The sequence below is a fragment of the Phyllostomus discolor genome, chromosome 3 (assembly GCF_004126475.2).
Source record: "Phyllostomus discolor isolate MPI-MPIP mPhyDis1 chromosome 3, mPhyDis1.pri.v3, whole genome shotgun sequence".
Taxonomy (NCBI): domain Eukaryota; kingdom Metazoa; phylum Chordata; class Mammalia; order Chiroptera; family Phyllostomidae; genus Phyllostomus; species Phyllostomus discolor.
In genome coordinates this window covers 188852561-188872333 of record NC_040905.2, presented here as the reverse complement: position 1 = coordinate 188872333, position 19773 = coordinate 188852561, and the positions used below count along the sequence as shown (strand labels likewise).

The 19773-nt window shown below is 42.7% G+C and overlaps 1 protein-coding gene and 1 long non-coding RNA gene across 5 annotated transcripts; one reads left to right on the top strand and one right to left on the bottom strand.

Moving 5' to 3' along the window:
- The first annotated feature begins 1124 nt into the window (after nt 1-1124).
- On the top strand, nt 1125-13259 carry BAAT (bile acid-CoA:amino acid N-acyltransferase). Of its 3 annotated transcripts, XM_028520796.2 has the most exons (5): nt 3966-4277; nt 5436-5938; nt 6190-6392; nt 9427-10034; nt 13075-13259. In XM_028520796.2, coding segments are annotated over exons 1-4 (1302 nt in total). In that variant the 5' UTR covers nt 3966-4275; the 3' UTR covers nt 10021-10034; nt 13075-13259. The 3 variants fall into 3 exon arrangements, with proteins under 3 accessions (XP_035877873.1, XP_035877872.1, XP_028376597.2); XM_036021980.1 differs by lacking the exons at nt 3966-4277; nt 13075-13259 and adding an exon at nt 1125-1360 and having other exon boundaries at nt 9427-10797; XM_036021979.1 differs by lacking the exons at nt 3966-4277; nt 13075-13259 and adding an exon at nt 1125-1478 and having other exon boundaries at nt 9427-10797.
- Nucleotides 13260-13709: 450 nt separating this feature from the next.
- Nucleotides 13710-19641, bottom strand: LOC118499747. 2 transcript variants are annotated; one of them, XR_004902274.1, is made up of 3 exons: nt 19564-19641; nt 17761-17797; nt 13710-13859 (listed from the first exon to the last, which is right to left on the bottom strand). It is a non-coding gene; the product is annotated as an uncharacterized LOC118499747 (long non-coding RNA). The 2 variants fall into 2 exon arrangements; XR_004902275.1 differs by lacking the exons at nt 13710-13859; nt 19564-19641 and adding an exon at nt 16488-17424 and having other exon boundaries at nt 17761-18341.
- Between the last annotated feature and the right edge of the window lie 132 nt (nt 19642-19773).

Sequence of the window (19773 nt, the reverse complement as noted above, 5' to 3'; positions counted from 1 at the left end):
TTCACAAATTAGAAAGCTGAAACAGGAAAGTTAAGTAATTTGCCTGAGGCCAGTCACCTTGATCAATGATGAAAGAGTCAGAGTTTCAGTCTTGGTCTGTTTGATTGCAGAGACCAGTCTCTTAACTATACCTCACTGACTGCAAAATAAGCAAAAATTAAAAAAGACATGGTCCCCTCCCTCAAGGAATTCACAGCCAGGAAACACGGAGTGCAACGTGTAGGTTGGATCATTTGCATGTTCTGACAATGGGCATTGAGTGACAGGATGAACAACAGGGCAGATTTCAGAGGTTCTGGGGGAAGCATTTCAGAGGTCCAGGGGGCGGTTCTGGGAGGGCTTCTACTGTCCCTTGGAAGAGTGGTTCGCAAACTGGGCAATGGATTAACATCTGTTTCAAATACAGGTCTCAGAATCTTACCTCAGAACTATTAAGTCAGAGTCTCCAGGTGCAGGGTTCAGGAATCTTTAGCAGACTTCGTAGGAGAGGTTTGTTTTTTTTTTAAGAATTCTAAATTTATTTTTCAATTACATTGTACATTTAATATTATTTTGTATTATTTTCATGTATAGAGCATAGTGGTTAGATAATTGTATACTTTACAAAGCCTTTCCCCTGATATTTCCAGTGAGCCTTAAACCCACACTGTTCTGAAGATGGATATTTAGGATTCACCTTTTTAGAAAGTGCTGAAAAAAGGCAGCTGCTTAAGAGGCCATTGACTCAGAGGAGATACAGAAAGAACGGAAGCAAAGGAGAGTAGAGCTGAGAGCTGAAAGGAGAAGTCAAGGGAAAAGGCTTAAAAATTAGTGATGTGGCCCTGGCCGGGTGGCTCAGTTAGTTGGAGCATCGTCTTGCACACCAAAATGTTGCAGGTTCGATTATTGGTCGGGGCACACACCTGGGTTGTGGGTTTGCCCCCACTGTGAATGGGAACTGATTGATGTTTCTCCCTCACATCATTCTCTCCCTCCCTCTCTCTCTCTCTCTCTCTCTCTCTCTCCCGCCTCCTTCCTCTTTCTCTAAAATGAATACAAATCCAAAACCAAAAACCCAAAACAAAACAAGAACTGGGTCATGAAATACAAGACTCCATTATGAAACATATTTACTAAAAGTCACACCAGCTATACTGATCCTCTGCCCAGACTCTCGGTATAAAACGGCAATCCTGTCCCTGGAAACTTAAAAAGAAGGAGCTGCCTATGGCTTCTGTGTAGACAACTTGAACTTTGAACAGCAGGCTGGGGTGTTCTGAAGGTTACAAATCAGAGAACAACAGGCAATTGTCCAGAGGTTGCTGCTTGCAGTTGGCTCCCAAGCCATCCTGCTCCGGACGGCTTCTAGCAAGAGTTCAGGGTGAGTGTTTGGGGAATCAGGGCTGTCGTAGCCTCGCAGGACAGGCGGCATCCTGATTTCGTATCAGGGTAGCTGGGAAGGCTGCTTTCATTTTGCTCTCTGTGTTTCCTCTCAGCAGGTAGCACAGTTTCTCTGTGAGACCATTGCTTAACATCCGTGAGGGTTTACTGCTCACTTGGCTACGAAAGTCACGGTCCAGCTACTGTGAATTTATGGAGAGATGGTTTCTTGACTCAAGAATTTTTTTCTAGGATTTATTGCTGGGAAGGAGAGGGGAGAAAGTGCTGGTGATAAAAAAAAAAAAAAAAAGAAAAGCATCAGGCTACTAAAAGGAATGGAATTTTTGTTTCTTGATTAGTAACGTTAACTTCTGGGGATGACCTTTTGCTCTCTTTTATCTTTTTGATTCCTGCCTCCCGGCATCTCAGTTGGTGTTCTGCCAGTTTTTCACTGCCCTTCCTCTGAACAGGTCAAGTTCTCCCAGGGGCTACATGTGGATAAGACTGACAGATTTAGCTGGTAAAGATATAACGAGCCTTGTTTAGATTCAGACAGCCTATTACTTACGTAGATAGTAAAGATAAGCGAAGCTAAAGGTGCCAGTTCTCTGGGTCCTTGTCTCATGCACCCAAAGTTTGTCCCTGAAACTAAAGGGGATGGATGACTTCCACACAGTGGTGACATACCCTGTTGCGGAGTAGCCAACTCTAGCCTGCAGCAAAATGGTCATAGAGCCTGCAGCTCTGCCTCAAAGGAGTGTGGGAGTAAGATGGAAAGTCCTATGCTGATCTGCAATCAGGGAGGTGGCCTTGGGAAAACTTCCTCAAGGCAGCCTCCCACAAGATAGGGAGAGACACGAGAGGAAACCATCTTGCAAAGCCTCCTCTAAAGATTGCCTGTCTTAGGAATGTTCCTGGGTAGAGCACAGGACTTCCACCCACATTTAAGTCATACAGTGGTTCAGGCTTTGCCTGTGGACACAAGGAAGTTCTCCAGGGTCCTACAGCAGAGCCATCCCCCTGCAAAAGGCCTTAAGTGCTAGGCCAAAGGTGGTAGACGTAACCCTTCTATGAATCTGGCAGTCATTGCTCAAAAATTGTTTGTAGTTAGAGGAAAATTGGAATTGGGGGAGAATGTAATTTCAATAGCTATTTAAAATAGCCAGTTCCTTTACTTGTCAAATGGTTGAAGTATATGGTTTTCTTTTCAATTTTCATGGAACCATTGCTCCCTTTTTAAATTGCTTGTTAAAGACGACACACAGAGGAGCAGGACAAGTTGTATTACCAACTAACGTAAATCAGTAGCTTTATTGTAAGGACTGATTTTTTTTTTGGCAGTCCTTTGTGAAATGAGTCGAAAGATGGCAATTCTCCATCACTAATCTTATAAAACTTGTCCCTCGTCCTTCAATCCTCTTCTTCCGTTTTTGATTTATCTTAAAAAAATCACAATATTGGACCCTGCATGTATTTGTAAAATGCAAATGCTTATTAAAATATAAAGCAGTGGTATAATAAATAACAAAAAGAGAAAAATCCCCTAAAAACAATTTTTGTTACAGTGCTCTTCTTATACCATTCATACTTTGCAATGTTTACAATAATAGCAAAGTGTCAGGGTGCAGCTGGGTTGCCACGTGTAAAAATTCGTTTTGTAGAATGCAAAATTTTCTCAGATTTTCTGTTACACGAATAGAGTTTGTTTACTCTCTTAGCTTGTTCTCCCAGGCTGTGAGGGGAGTTGGAGTAGGTAATTCAGGAAGGAGAGGCAAGTGTGATCAGTCTGCTGTCCTCTTCTCCCTGCAATATAGTACTCACTGACTGTCAACAGCCTCCCCGACTTGCCATCCAGAAATGAAAATGGACTCAACAAACTGAACACAGTCCTTTTGCATACTGCCCTCAGCCCATCTCTGGGCTTTAGGAGGCAATTCTCACATAACGAAGGAGAAACCTCAATGTTTTATATTACAAAAGCACTGTATAAACACAGCATTTTTATTACATTTTTGGTGCTATTTTTTCCCTGCCCATCAGGAATCTCCTAACTCCTGAGTATGTACGTTGTGTGATACATGTGTATCATTAGGATCTTTAAAGTTTTAGCACATCGTTCTTGCCCTTGAGCACTTTGCAAGGTCACTAGGGAGGAGCAGACCAGAGGCAGGATGCATGCTGGAAAGTGGACATGGTAAGCAATTCAAATTAATTCAACTTGAAAGTAAAGCCTATATTGAGCTAATACATCATATAGAAGTTTTGAGGAGACTAATAACAACAAGATTTGGAAAGGATGTGTCAAACAGGGGAAATCAATGATCCCCTCTTCATGATCTCTTTGGAGGGGGACAAAGGAAACAGCAGATGCCCAGGCTTACAGGAAGGATCAGATCAGAAAATACCTACAGAGCATCAAAATGTTGCATGGGACGTGGGATTATTTTAAACATTGTCTCATCTCGCTAACATGAATGTAAGGCCCATGAAATTTGACCTGATGCCCCCTTCTTCAAGGACTTTCCCAGAACATTCACAATCATTCATTTAATTCAAAACTGTTCCACTGACCCCAAGTTTAGGTGTACATAAACCAGGGGTGTACATAATCCTGGTTGTTGACTGAGGATCAGGTTGGGTTGGGGGTGTTGTCTTTGCAAAAAATCACTTTTAAAGTAAGTTCAGAAAGGCATTTTGCCCTTGACCATTGCCTGCCTCTAATGACTGTCTTTCCACAGGAAAAGATTGGACATCAAGAATCACTTTTTTGTCCCCGCCCTGCCAGAGCCAGTTTCTTTTCTCCAGAAGCTTCTCTACTCACAAGTCTAAACCCCAAAGCCTTTATTTTGTATTCCCCAAAAGAAGTTAAGGGTCCCTTGGAGAATCGAGCTTTTTGAGGAAACACCTTCTACCACAATGTGTGTAAAGATATTATTGAAAAAACAGTACATACTTTGTCAAAGTCTCATACGAGACTTTTTTTTACAGCTAAATTTTGGAAAGACATCACTCCACCACCTCCCCCAATGCCCCCCTCCACACACCAGGAACTGAGAACCGTTTCTATGAGAATAATTAGGACAACGAAACTGAGCAGGTTGCCTTCTTTCCCGTGGCTCCCACTAATTCAGTGCCAAACTCACAGCGCACGAAATGCTCTACTTTTCATGCTCCAGGTTTTCTCTGTTCAAAGCCTCTGATTCTAGTTCATATTTTCCCTGATCCTATTTTCTTTTTATTTTACTCTGTATTTGTTTGTCTGTAGATAGGTCAAATCCTTTGAGAAATAGGTATAGAAGAAATGAGGGAAGGAAGGAAGGAAATAAGGGAGGGAGGAAGGAAAGAAGGAAGGAAAAAAAGAAACACCCCCAATAATCCTTATAACTGAGCAGAGTAAAAAATGGCTGATCCAATGTATATTATAGTCTCTTGACTACAAACAACATTTTTACATTTACCGCTCCCTTGTAAAGGCATAAAAGCATAAACAGGATCATACAATGTTATTTTCCTTTAAAAAGAACAAATAATAGGAGCTGTGAAAAGGGCAGGGTGGGATTAGAGACAAAAAAACAAACACACCCACAATATACTTCTTGTTTATGTAACTGCAGCCCCGGTACGGTGGGGGCTGAAAAGCAGCACTGATCCTTCCTATAAGCCCTTGATCATGATTACCCCTTTGGGTGCTAATAAATACCCCGGGAATCGGTCATGTGGGTATTGTCTCAACTGAGGAATGAAAGCTCAATTTACTTAAAACCACAAAACTGAGATTTACTGCACTGTTATAATGGATAAGACAGGAGGCTGTGGTGCCAGACCTAGCTTGAATTTCCAGTTTACTATTAATTATTTATGAGACTTTTACCGTGACTTTTACCGAACCTGCTCCCTCCCAGGTAAAATGAGAACAATGGGTCACTCTGCACGTCTTCCTCTTCCTCCTTCAAACGTTCTGCATACCGTGCACAGACTCTTAAGGAGTCTAACTTGGCCAGACCTAACGTACGCCGTGCCTGGACCTTTACTTCGGAATTCAGGGCTCCAACTCAAAGTCTCCTCTTCCACTGCAGGGCAGAAAACACCACTCAGTGGTCCCTTGGCCAGCTGCCAATGCCCCAGCTGACAGCCATCCCAGCAAGTGCCCTTGCTGATGAGCCCGTGCACATCCGAGCCACTGGCTTGCCTCCAATGCAGCTGGTGACCCTCATGGCGACTCTGAAGGATGAGAGGGGAAATCTGTTCCAGTCTAAAGCCTTTTACAGGGCGAACGAGGCTGGTGAGCTGGACCTGAAGCAGGCTCCTTCCTTAGGAGGCAACTACGTAGGGGTCCACCCGATGGGCCTCTTTTGGTCTCTGAAGCCTCAGAGGCCTTTCGGGAGGCTGCTGAAGAAGGATGTGATGAACAGCCCCTTTTCTGTCACTCTGGACTTGTACAACTCGGTTTACTTCCTGGAGTCAGCCATCGTGCAGCCTAGTGCCAGTCAGGTGGTGCAGCGCTGGTTCCGACGCCCAGGGACGCAGCGGGTGCAGATCCGAGAAGGCCGCCTGCGAGGAGCCCTTTTTCTCCCCCCAGGTGAGACTAATCTTTGTTGGTAGAGGAAATCAGTGTTGATAGGACAAAAAAAAAAAAAACAAACAAAACAAAAACAAAAACAAACGACACCACGTATTGGAGAACTAGTATTTCTTGCAATCTATTAAAACTAATTTGTCCTTGTGTATGGGTGTGTGGAGGTGGAATTCATTTTTCTTCGACTGTGCTGTCCACTGGACCCTCTTTTCACTGTTTCTAATCTCCTTCTCTTCTCTCTTTCTTGTTCTCAGGAGAAGGCCCTTTCCCTGGAATCATCGATTTGTTTGGGGGCCTGGGGGGTCTAGTTGAATTCCGAGCCAGTCTTTTGGCTGCCCATGGCTTTGCAGTCCTGGCATTAGCATATTTTGCCTATGACGACCTGCCCGAACTACTGCTGGAGGTGGACCTGGAATATTTTGAGGAAGCTGCCAACTTGCTACTAGCTCATCCCAAGGTATGAGCTAGGATTGAAAATACCCTTCCTTTTATCTTGCAACCTTATAGCAATAGACAAAAAATATCACTGATGTTGGTTCTGCCCATTTTACCAATCTATTTAGACTTGGGCATGACACATGAGCTTACAATTAAAATGGATATGCCAGCGTCTACCTTGGGGGACTATGGGGTTGATGAGAGGTCAGCTCAGTGCTTACTGGCATAAAGAAGACAGTAACAGAGGGTGGATGTAAGTGCTTGTGATTTATTCACAAGGGGCTCTTCAGTGTTTTATCGGCCACCAATCTCAAATCTCAAATCAGCCACCAGTTCTCAGGCTTGACATGTTTTCAAACTTCAGTGATTATCTCAGCATGGGGTAATGCTGGCATAAATCACATTAGAGAGTCCTGAGACTCAGAACAATGCAGAAGTTCAAAATAAGAGCTGGGCTATGAGAGCAGAGCAGGATTATCAGCCAAACTGACTTAGCTGCACCACCTGACTTGGCTGCATTAGCGCTTTAGTTTCAGATCCAGGAGCAGAATTAAGCTTTAAGTAAGGGTTCAGTGTCAGGGGCTAGGCTAGGGAAAGGAAGGGTGATTTTAGATCTCTTTGTCAAGCATCACTGTGCTATTGAAAGTGTGGTCCCTGGACCAGAGGTCTTAGCATCACCTAGGAGCCTTTGAGTGTAGACTCCCAGGTCCTGTCTCTGTATCAACACCTGCATTTTAACAAGAACCCCAGGTAATTCGTATGCACATTCAAGTTTGATAAGGACTAGAATTGTACATTTGATAACTTAGGTCTTTTCTAGGAATTAAATATCAGCTGATGTAGCTCACTTCAGTAGGCCACAGAGCACTGGTATTTGTGGTAATGATTCAAAAAAGATGCTTAAGGATAAACAGCACATGGTCAGGTGTCAAGATTGACATTCTGTTAAGTTGAACCATAACTTAAGTTTAACTTATCGTTTTCTAGTTTTAAAGTATTCAATTATAAGTGACTGTATTTCTTATCGGTCAACCTAACAGTGGTAAAATAATCATACCAACTAACATTAAGTGACTATTTGTTAGTCTCTATGCTAAATACTTTATATATACTCTCTCATTTAATGGATGCTCATGGGAACTTTGTGAAATGAATAATATTGACATCGTCCTCACTTTTCAGATGAGAAAGCATAGTCAGGTGAAGTAATGTGCCAAAACTACGTGGCCCGTGATGGAGCCCTTCTGGCAATGCCTTTGCTCCAGACATTAAGTCGTCCTCACTCCCCAACTCATATCTTGTCTCCCTGGAGAGCCTTCACTCTCCTCAAGGCAGAGAGCTGGGTTTCCTACTGGAGCACACCAGTATCTTCATCTTCAGTTTCACTACCATCATCATCCTCATCATCAACAAACACATCTGTGATTTTTTTAGCCTTTTTGTCTCTTGAAAACACTACCTAAAAGGAATTAAATCCCATACAAAATGTTTTCAAGTTGTTATATTTTTTTTCACTTCAAATTTAACTATTTGTGACATTGACGAGAAAGAGCAATTGCCAAAATTCAATTTGGAATTACATGCAGCAGAAGAGGTTCAATTCCTCCCTCTTCCCCTTGATACTGTTGTAACCTTGAGTGAGACTGAGATTGACTGAATCTCAGTTTTCTTGGAAGGACTAACTGAGATAATATGTGTAAAGTATGATTTTCAAACCTTTTCATCTTATGGCACACATAAACTGATGAATAAAATTCTGCACCATACCAAAAATATATGTATTTTGTAATCTGACAGAACATAGGAGTAATTTTGATTCATTCTCACCAGATGGCTATTGTTGTATTGGCTGTTCTCATTTTTGAATTTGGCAGTCTAAGGGGAAAGAGGTCAGTGCCCCTGACTAAGTAGTCAGGTATTCCATGTTTTAAAACTTCTTGTGGTGCACCAGTTGAAAATCCCGGGTCTGGTGCATAGTGCACCCAATAAATCCACCTCGTCATCATTGCCTGTCTGGTGTCTTCCCTTTCCCTTTCCCCGCATCCTCAAGCAATCCCAACGTGTTTTAGATTCTACTCCGGAATCTTTCTCAATATGTCACACCCTCCTTACCCTCCCTGCCACCTCTGTAGTTTGTTCTCTCATCATCGCTCACTTGTGATACTGCAGTTGTGTGTTAATCAGCTTCCTATCTCCAGGTACGTCCCTTCTCTCTCACTCCACTATTCAGTCCTCAAGCAGATGGTTCCCAAGTGTGGCTATGCACTAGATTTCCTAGCAAATATTTTATAGTATCAAATTCTTGGGCCTCCTCAGCCCAACTGTAGTAGAAACTTGAACGATTGGATCTCGGAAAACTCCAATTTCAAAAAGTTTTTTTTTCAGGTGATTCTGATGACAGAAAGATGTTAGGAATACAACTGTGAGAAATGGAAACATACTAGGTGGCTATGTCTTTGCTGTTTCCCGTCCAGAATGCTGGTCCTTTCCTCCCTCATCTCTCAGACTCTTCCCTCCTCTCTGTTCCCTCAGCCTATCACAGAAGGAAGGACTCCCTCCTACCTCCTACTACTTTTCCTGTTGGACTGGGTACAGAAATTCGCCTGTTGGTAGAATCCAAATCTTTCCTCATTAGGGTTAGCCTTTGGATTATGAATGTGCTGCAAAATGCTATTTTAATATGAACTACACTAACGTATTATTTGAAAGAACCTAGGAAACCTCTTTTCCTAGTTGGAGAGAGGAATTTGATTCTTCTGAATCAATTTCCCTTGCTCTTGTGATGTCAAATGTTGCTGGTGCACTAGATCCTTTAGGCTTTTACAGAAGCCTGCCTTTGATGGTCCTCAGTAATGATCCTGCCAGGAAGGTAATATCATCATCCCCATAAGACAACAGGGCTTAGAGAGGGTAAGTAGGTAGTGTTCTCAGTCACAGAAGCTGGTGAACCTGAGTGCCAGGACTCCCACCCCACATTTTCTGACTGCCCATCATACTAGCTGACCCTTTTCAGTGTATGGCCTGTAACAGGTTCCCTTTATTTTGCATTTCAGATCCAAGGGCCAGGAATTGGAGTGATGTCTGTGAGCAAAGGTGCAGAGATTGGGCTGGCCATGGCCTGCTTCCTGAAGCAGGTGGTAGCCACTGTCTGCATCAATGGGACCAATGCCATCTTTGACTTTCCACTCAAGTACAGGGATCTGGTCATGTTACCCATCCACTCATTTTTGGAGCGCACGGACACTGACGTCTCAGGGGCCGTGCGTCTCTGCCACTACCGGGGAGACCCCCGGGATAAAGCGAATCAGCAGAGCGTGTTGCCCATTGAAAAGGCTCAAGGTCAGATCCTCTTCATAATAGGAGAGAATGACCAATCGATGAATAGTAGAGAATATGCTAAGCAGGCTCTGGAGCAGCTGAAGAGTCATGGGAAAAGCAATGGAAGGATGCTGGTCTACCCTGGGGCAGGCCACCTCATAGAGCCACCCTATGCGCCTCTATGCTACGCTTCACGGAACAATGTCAGGTCCCTAATCCTGCTCTGGGGAGGGGACCCTGTTGGGCACGCGGCTGCCCAGGAGCACGCCTGGGGAGAGATCCAGAAGTTCTTCAGGCAACACCTCACACAAACCAGAAGCCAACTGTGAGCAAGGGCTAAGGGTGAGATAATGTAGGGAGACAAAAAATGAGGATAAGGCAGGGATGTGGTAAGGAGAGGGGGCTCTCCTGATTTCTCTCTATTCACAGTCATCTTGAATGAACTGGGCTACAAATGGTCAAAATCAAAGGACCAGGGCATAGGTTCACCTGAAATATTTCTGATAAATTGTACGTATTTTGAAGTTTTGTGAATTGAGTTTTAGTTTAATATGTACCAGGACTATGTTGCTATCTTAGTGTGAACAATAATCTTTTATACCCCAGTTTGGATCCAGGTTTTGCCAATCTAGATAAATTCCCTGGGACTTCAAAGTTATTTGTAGAAATATGTTTTCTGCTTGAACTATTTTGAGTTGAGTCTGTGACACTTGATATGAAAAGCTCTAATACCACCATCAAGGGTGATGCTTGCCATAGATTGCCAGTAGATACTTTAACTTCAGTTTTTAAGAATAGGAATACTTTTTATTTGTGAAACATATTATCACAACTTCAATCAGGAGTTGCATTGAATTTAATCAAGTGTCTTCATAGCATTTATTGACATTAAATGAATGAATGTATTTAAAGCACTTGGAACAGTGCTTGGCACACAGAAATTCCTACATGAGTTAGCTATTATAATTTTCATAATGCCTTCCTCCTTCAATCTGATAATGTGGTGAATTACATTCAGTAATGAACTAATTGTGCTTTCTCATATTGACTAGTTTTAAAATTTACTGTGGAGCCAATAAATTTTCACTCGTATTTTCTGGAGCACATTGTTCTCTTACAGTTTTTCACACATTCCTTGTTGTGTATTTGCATGCTCTCTCTTTTTCCTTTCAGTCTGACTTGCCCAACATTTGTCTATTTTGTTGATATTTTTCAAGAACAGCTTTAGGTTTAGCCATCAAACCTATTTTCTCCTGATTCATCAATTTCTGTTTCTTTAAAATAATACCATATGATTTCACTCATATGTGGAATCCAGTGAACAAACTGAACTAACAAGCAAAACAGAGACAGACTCATAGGTAAAAAGCAGGCTGACAGCTATAGGAAGAAATTAGGGGGTAGAGGGACTGAGCAAAAAGGAAAAAACTTGTGGACATGGACGACAGTGTGGTGATTGCGGTAGGAAGACGGGGTATAAGGGGGTAAGTGGCAATGAAAAATACAATAAATTCTTTTAAAAGTCAAAAACTCAAAAAAGATCAATAAAAATGTTTTAAAAACACCATGAGATATAATCAATATATTTACATTTCTGTCCACAAAGATAAGCACTTCAGCAAATACTACGTCTTTCTCTCCATGACATGCCCCTCACTAATTTCAGATTACTGATTTTTTAAAAAACATTATTTTTTTAGAGAGAGGGGAAGGGAGGGAGAAAAGGAGAGAAACATCAGTGTAAGAGAGAAACATCAATAGGTTGCTTCTTGTACACTCCCTGACCAAGCACCGAACCCACAACCTAGGCATGTGCCCTGATCCACAATTGTACTGACAACCTTCTGCTTTGTGAAATGATATCCAACTACCTGAGCTACACTAGTCAGGGCTCAGGGTTTTTGTTTTTTTTTTTACAATCAATAATTATTTAACATGACTGTGCTTTAATAGTTTCTTTGCTCCTCACTGTTTCTTATAGCCCATCTTTTTAATTCTTGGTATTATCATCCATTTGGCTATTTTTCCAAAGGAGAAACTCAAGTTATTATTTTAAAAGATTCATGTTCCTCTTTCTATATTTTGCTCTCACTCTTTAATTGTAATTTTTTATACACATAAGATTTGATGTTAACAATTATTTTCTCTCAGCACTTTGGTCAATTATTTTGGCATCCATGGTTGCCAATGGGAAACCTGATTCTTATTATTTTGTGGGGTTTTTTTCCTCTATATTGAAAGCTTTTTACAATTTTCTCTTTGTTCTTGATGTTCTGAGAGTCCATCAAGATATGATCAGGAGTGAGTTTATGATTTCTATTTTATTTTGCTTGGTAGTCTATGGGCCAAAAAATATCTCATGTTCATGCCTAAAACAATCAGAGGCATTGGAACCGAGACCACCACACTGACTTAGACAATGAAGATGTACCCGTGGGTATAGGGATGAGCCACGCATCCATTGAAGAACATGTTCATTTAGTGGACAATGAACAACAATGTGACTCAGTACTAGTATTTTGAATTGCCAAACAGCATAGTTTGCCCCACCTGCTCTTCCTATTTCCCCTAATTATTTTTGTAACAAATGAAGATGGAGGTGGGAAGGCGCCCTTCTGGTTTCTGACACATTTCAGGTGTTTTCTGTAACTCCTGGGCAAAGATTACTCCTGAATTAACCTGTCTGGACATTTTGATTCTCTAAGCTGTTCTCTCCTTCCAGGTATTCCTGAGCTGACTGCAGAAGTCCCTCCCATTTAAATTAAATGTGGAACTCTTGTCACCTTCTTATTTATGTGTACGTGTGAGTCCCAGTGACTTTTACCCTACCATATGCCCTTTCAAGGGTGGTTAGACAGTCTACCTCGAAGGCAACAGGTTATGTGCCTTTGAATACACAAATAATTAGTAATTCTGGACCTGGCAGCCCTCCCAGTGCCTGGGTTTTATTTACTCCTAAGGCTTGCCACTCTGATGTTTCATTGTTACGTTTTAAACATGACTGGGAACTTTCTCATTCTTTATATGTGCTCTTCACAGATTCCTATTGTTTCTGGTAGAAAGTTTTATTGGTTTATAAATCTCTGTTGCATATACTGTTGGTAGCCTAACCTTCCTTTTTCCTAATAAAACCCAGCTGGGTCCCCGTGCTTGGACAATTTTAGACTTACTCCAGCCTCACAGGTGAGTGCTAATTGGTGTAGACCAATCATGGTGGTTTCCTTTCTTCACCCAGTGATGAGTGTAGGCATGGCCATGTGACATCATTCTGGCCAACGAGATGTCAGGGACATCTGAAGGTAATGGAAATTGACTAAAAGAGACACTTGGGAATTTTGGGGGATATTTTCCTTGTCTTAGAAAACAAAGAGATGGCTCTTTGTTTGAGGATGTTGGGGCCAGGAGAGGAACCAGTACAAGAACAAAACCGATACAGAAGGTCTGAGCCAAATGAGTTGCAGAGAAATAAATGGAACTGCAGCTATAATGATGTTTCCATAGTTGCTCAAATTTTGGATTTCTTGTTATTGGAGTCAATACATTTCCTTATTTGTTTACACTGTAGACAGTGGGATTTTCTGTCATTTGTTCTGAAGACTATCACGATCACGACCCCTTTGCCCACCACGGCAGCCCAGCTTTTCTTGGATCTGGACTGAGGCAGGATAGAAGGAAAAATTGCACAACCGAATTTCTTTTTAAAAAATTGAACAAGGGGAATTCAAAATTAATAACCATCTTTAATTATTTATTAGCCTTTTAGAGTTTTGTAAGATCACATAATATATATAAGCTGCGAATTACGTATGGTAGTGAGAGGTGACTGTATTACATGCTTTTAAAGATTTCATTTATTTATTTTTATAGAGAGGGAAAGGCAGGGAGAAAGAGAGGGAAAGAAATACCAATGTGCAAGAGATGTATTGATCGGTTGCCTCTCGCACTCCCACCATTGGGGACCTGGCCCCCGCGACCCAGGCATGTACCCTGACTGGGAATTTGAACTGGAGACCTTTCTGTCCATAGGCTGGCACGCAGTCCACCGAGCCACAGCAGCCAGGGTTGTATCACATTTTCTTTCTGATGATGGGCTGGTGGGTGAAGAAGTGAAATCTCCTGCGGTGAGTGGAGCCACTTCCTGATTGGAGATGAGCTGAAAATAAACCACCTATCGTGCAGAAACACAGACACAAAAAATGCTTATTGAGTGTTTACTGTGTTTACTGTGTTTTATTGGATGCTTGAGTGTTTAATGCTAGGAGCTCTGCTGAAAGCTTTTCATGAATTGTCTGATTTAGTTCTCACATCAACTCTGTGGCATGCCTTCCCCATTCAATGCCCTCACTTTCACCGTGGGCACCTGGTGAGTGTGGGAGTTCAACTTACATTGTAATTTAGCCAGTCACAAGATAAGATTCTGGGTTTGATTTTTAGCAATCTCAGCCCTGGGGCTACAGGAGATAAGGATATTCTTCAGAGCGCGCATAGAAGCTCTTGATTATTTATGGAGCACATAAACTGGAATTAAAATCCCTGAATTCACCCTTTTCTTTCTACACTTTGCCCAGTGATAGTGAGAGCAATGAGCTGATCTCATTATTATATTTGTTTCCCAACCACTCTCAGTGCCCAAATCTGTATTAGTCAGGGTTCTCCAAAGAAACAAAATGAACAGAATGTATATAGAGAAAGAAATTTATTTTGTAAGGAATGGCTCATACAATTACAGAGGCCGAGAAGTCCCAAGAGCTGCAATGGGCAAGCTGGAACCGAGGAGAGCTAATGGTGTAATTCCAATCTGAGTCTGAAGGCCTAGGAACCGTGAGAGCCCATGTGAGGGTTCCATTCTGAAGGCTGGCAGGCCCATGATCCAAGGCAGGCCCATGATCCAAGGCAGGCCGATGTCTCCGTCTGAGTGTGAAAGCAGGAAAAGGCCAATGTTCCAGCCCAAACAGCCAGGCGGGAGGAGTCGCTTCTTACTGGCTGGAAGATCAGTCTTTGTGTATTAGTCAGCTTTCAACTGAGGGGATAGGGCCCCCCCCCCCCCATACACACACATTAGGGAGGGCAGTCTACTTTACTTAGTGTACTGATTCAAAAGCTGATCTTATCCAAACGCCCTCACTGACACACCCAGAATGATGTCTGAACACCTGGTGGCTCAGGTTGGCACATCAATTTAACCATCACACTATAGGTTGTCGCTAAACTCTTTACATTTTACAGTGGTGTTAATTATGGGTAGAGAGCTTAATTGACCTGAACTCATATAGAGATAAATATACAATAGGATTGAACTTATAGTCTTTTCCCAAGACTCAGATAACTGCTATTTCACCCATCTGCCAGCAGTATCTACCCAGGTTGCAGTAGCTTTTGCCTGTTGGACTGTAGCTTCCACTATAATTGAGGTTGAATGTGGTAAGTGTTCTTACAATTTCTCAGCTTGATTGGCTAAGCACATAATAGCAAAAGACTTTGGCAGAGGAAAAAAAAGTATTATGTAAGGTCCCCAACCTTTTTGGCACCAGGGACGGGTTTCGTGGAAGACAATTTTTCCACAGACCCGGGGCTGGGGGATGGTTTCAGGATGATTCACATGTATTACATTCAAGCTCACCTCCTGATGAGTGGCCCAGTTCCTCATAGGCTCAGACTGGTACCAGTCTGAGGCCTGGAGATTGGGGATCCCTGATGCAAAGTCTTTCACATAACAGTAAAAGACAGGCTTCCTCCCAGTCCAAAGGCTCAGGGTCTTTGCAAATACCGTGATATTACTACACTCACAGAAAGATAAAGCAGACCAAACAGAGGTATGTTCTGGCCTCAGCAAGAAAGGTTCAGTGAATGTCCACCGTTGCCCTGAATGAGAAAACTGGGACAAAGAAGAAAACCACCGACAGAAGAAAACCAGAGAAAAGTCGTCTTGGCCATGGAACCAGGGCTGCATAGTGGGCTTTTCCCAGGGCTCATTGGAATATCCTTATACCCGATTTGACTTCTGTGGTTGTTGGGATTTCATGCTCACCAAGCAACATTTTAACTAATAAAGTGCTTTTCTGGGCCTCTCAATTACAGGATGGGGTATGGGTAAGGGAGGTCAAATTCTGGACACTAGAACTTCCACCATCAATTAATAAATGGTTTTTTAGTTTATGTTTTAGTTTTAGTATGGTGTGCTAGAGATAATATTTTTAAATGTATTGACATGCATTTCTCTTTGCATTTCCTTGCTCCTTCCCTCCCCCCCGCCCCACACCCTTCAACCCTGTCCCAGTTCTATTTACTTGCCTTGGGGGAGTTTTAGGATGGTTACAAAAATAACATGAAGAGAAGGAAAGTTAAAGTCCCTGAAGGAATTAATTTTACCATTAAGAGACTGGCTTAACCGGAAGAGTTGCAATTACACTTAATTGGCAAGGTAAGTTTAGCCTGAATAGGGTAGCTTTGTGGGTTGGGCATATGTTCTATTGTTAATTTGCTTACAAATGAAATGATCAAGCCTGTGTGAGCCTTGTACAGGTACAGATACCAGCATCTTCCTCATACAAAAAAGCAAGTGAAGGTAAAAGACATATAATAGCCCTGGCTGGTGTGGCTCAATGGATTGGGTGCTGACCTACAAACTGAAAGGTCGCTGGTTCGATTCCCAGTCAGGACACACGCCTGGGTTGTGGGCCAGGTCCTCGGTTGGGGGCATGCACTGATGTATGTCTCTCACACATTGATGTTTCTCTCCCTCTCTTTCTCTCTCCTGTCTCTTCTCTCTAAAAATAAATACATAAAATCTTTAAAAAATAACTTTATTTTCCTCCCCTCTACTCAGTGGGATAGAGAGGCTCCACAGGAAGTTTAGACTGGTTTCAGAAAATATTTATACAGAGCAATGGGTTAAATATTTTATCCTGCTACATTTAATAAGCAAGAGTCTGTCACAAACTAACAGGTCACCTTTGAGGAGTGGTGAGGTGCAGACCTGGCGTGTGGTGACTTCCATCCTGAGAATCCTGCCTGAGGGATCAGGTAGAATCAGAGACCTCACCTTTCTTGCCTTGACACCTGTACCCACCTCTCCCCCACCAGCCTCCCACCACAGCTGTGGTAAAGTCACTATGAAAAGCTATGGAAATATGGGTGGGTGGGTGGGTGGTAATTCTGTCCTCAGGAAGAGCATCGTAGAGAATATGGCAGTTGAACGGCATCTCAAAATACATATTTTGAAGGTTCTAGAACAAAGATGCTACGAGAATGAGAAGGAATAAGTCTGATGAAGGGACACATCCCTAACAACCCTATAAGGATGCATATCGGAGTCCTTTGGTTTCATTTCATGAGTTTTTTGACCAGAGTTAGATTCTAACTTCATACCAATGAGGCAAAAGTTACCTTGGTAGAGCTGGTACATGGTCATCAAGTTCAGCGATTCATCAGGCAGTGGTAGGTTAATTAATACATATCCAGCGGGTCTTGGTATGACCGATATTACCAAAATGTGTAAACATCTATTTTTGAGGAGGTCGACCAACTCAAAATCCCTCGAAGGGCGAGTTAATGCACAAACGATGACTAGCTCATTAGCCCTTGATGTGGACGTCATTGGGCCCAAGATCCCGAACCAGAGAGCGCCTCCCCGGAAAACAGGCCGCTGGTGTGGGGGGACACCTGCCCCTGTGGCTGCCGGAGAGCAGGACGGAAGAGATGCCCAAGTGAGGGAACACCTGACTGCATGGTCCCTACAAAACACAGAAACTCTGTTGGCTGCAAAGAGGGATAAGAAGAAGGTAGTATTAACATTAAATACAGAATTATATATGATGAGTCTGACTCCAATGAGTCTGGATTGACTCAATTCTGAAAGACTGCAGAACATCACTTGAAATTGGGAAAAAAATTGCTTTACAAAATGATTGAATGGAGATATGACTGTACATAACAACATTAAACATCATTGCCCCCCCCCACCACCACCACCAAAGAGCTATTCTCTGTCCCAAAATATTTGAGATAAATCGAGAGACGGAAGTTCCATTAAAGTTGGCAGGGCTAACTAAAAAGAGCGCAACACTTACCCCACCCTCTACTCTTCACACAGGCTTCCTCGGTTTCCTGGGAAGGCGATAGAATGTAACCCTCTGTAGAGGCTGGCACAAAGGAGACCGAAATGGACAAGCCACACTGATGACAGAGGCTCCAGGCTCGAGTGGTGTCAATGTGGCTTTTCTGGGCAAAGCCATTTCTAATGCCAGAAGTGTGCGTGGCATGGCCTGGGCTCCACGGGAGCCAATGGGCTGGAGAGTAGGGTCAAACTCAATTTCTTTTTCTTTTCAGCTTTTTGTCTGTCACTGAGAAAGGGAGTTGCATTTAGGAAAGTTCCTCTAGAAAGAGAGTGTTCCTGAAAGCTATGATCCCACCACATCGCAGGCAGCTTCGGATCCTGCTGCGTCCATCTGGCAGCTGTCTTTCACACCCTTCCAGTCCCTGCTCTGTCGTTGCTACCACTGTCCCAGTCAAAGTCACAGTCACGCTTTGCCCAATGCAATGACCTCTTAATTGAAAGTCTCATTTCCATTCATGATTCGTTTCAACTCATTCTACACAGAGAAGCAGCCCAGAAGGACTTTTTAGAAATACAAATCTGATTCTGCCATTCTCTTGCTTACTAAGGGCTTTCTGTCCTCTATGGGCTCCCCATAACTTTAGGATAAACTCTAAAATCCATCACAAGGCCTCCAAAGTCCCCAACACATGCACCAACATCATCAAATGTCTCTCACTACACTCTAGCCACTCTGGCTTTCCTTCACTCCTTCACTCCTCCTCTTTCCTGCCCCAGGACCTTTGCACATGCTGTTTCCTTGGCCTCAAATGCTTTTCTCTGCTGTCTAGTCACCTCCTACTCATTCTAACCTATATGTCCCTTCTTTAAAGAAGACTTTCCTAATAACACTATTTTTTCCTTATCTAAATCAGAGCCCCCCTTTGAAGCACTAGTTATATGTTAATTGGTTTACGGCTGCTTTCCTTTTCTTCCACTTGACTCTAAGTTCATGAGGGTACAACGCAGGTCAGTTTGTTTTGTTGCATATTCCCCATTCTCAGTATGAATCCTGACACACAGTAGAGGCTCATTAAATACTTATTCAGTGAATACATGTATCAGTGGATCCTGGGACAACTGGCTTAAGAACAAGAGTGCAAGCGAGAGGTTTGGTGTCCATCACAAAATTCCCATGGTAGTACAAGGGATGATAGTAAATGAGAGACCAGTTTTAGGACACATGTTAAATTCAGCGAGGGAAAAACAGTGTAACAGTCTTAATGTAACCCACTCCTTAAAACCAACGAGGGCAATCTAGCATTTGATGTGTCTGCTTCCAAGAAATCTAATGCTACTGAGAGGCTCTGGTAGTTGTATATAGGAGGGGGTATAAGGGGGCTAAATGGTAAAATACAATGGTAAAAATAAATAAAAAATAGGGGAATCAAGTCAATTTTGTTTTTAAATTTTTATTTTAAGATTTTATTTATTTATTTTTTAGAGAGGGAAGGGAGGGAGATAGAGAGAGACAGACAGAGAAACATCAATGTGCGGTTGCTGGGGGTTATGGCCTGCAACCCAGGCATGTGCCCTGACTGGGAATCGAACTTGAGACACTTTGGTTCCCAGCCCGTGCTCAATCCACTGAGCTACACCAGCCAGGGCTTCAAGTCAATTTTTTTTAAAACAAAAATGCTACCCTTGGTTCTTCTGTTCTTTAAATCATGCCAAAGATACACACTCCCTCTCTTTCTGAGTAGGGGGCTGTGCCTGTTTGCATTCTCTGAGTCAGGAGAGCGACACACAGCCCAACGGGGAGATCTTTAGGACTTACCGAAAGAGGCACCCACATGTCCATGACTGTGGAGAGCAGTCTCCTCACTCTCAAATGAGTCACGTCCCTTCAGCCAAATTAGGAGGAAGTCTGGAATCCAAATGTTTGATACATTTGACTATTTGCTCTGTGTCAGTCCCTGTTCTGGGCGCTGAATCAAAGAAATAAAATGTCTTGGATATCCTCAGGGGCTGACTGTCCCAGGAGGGT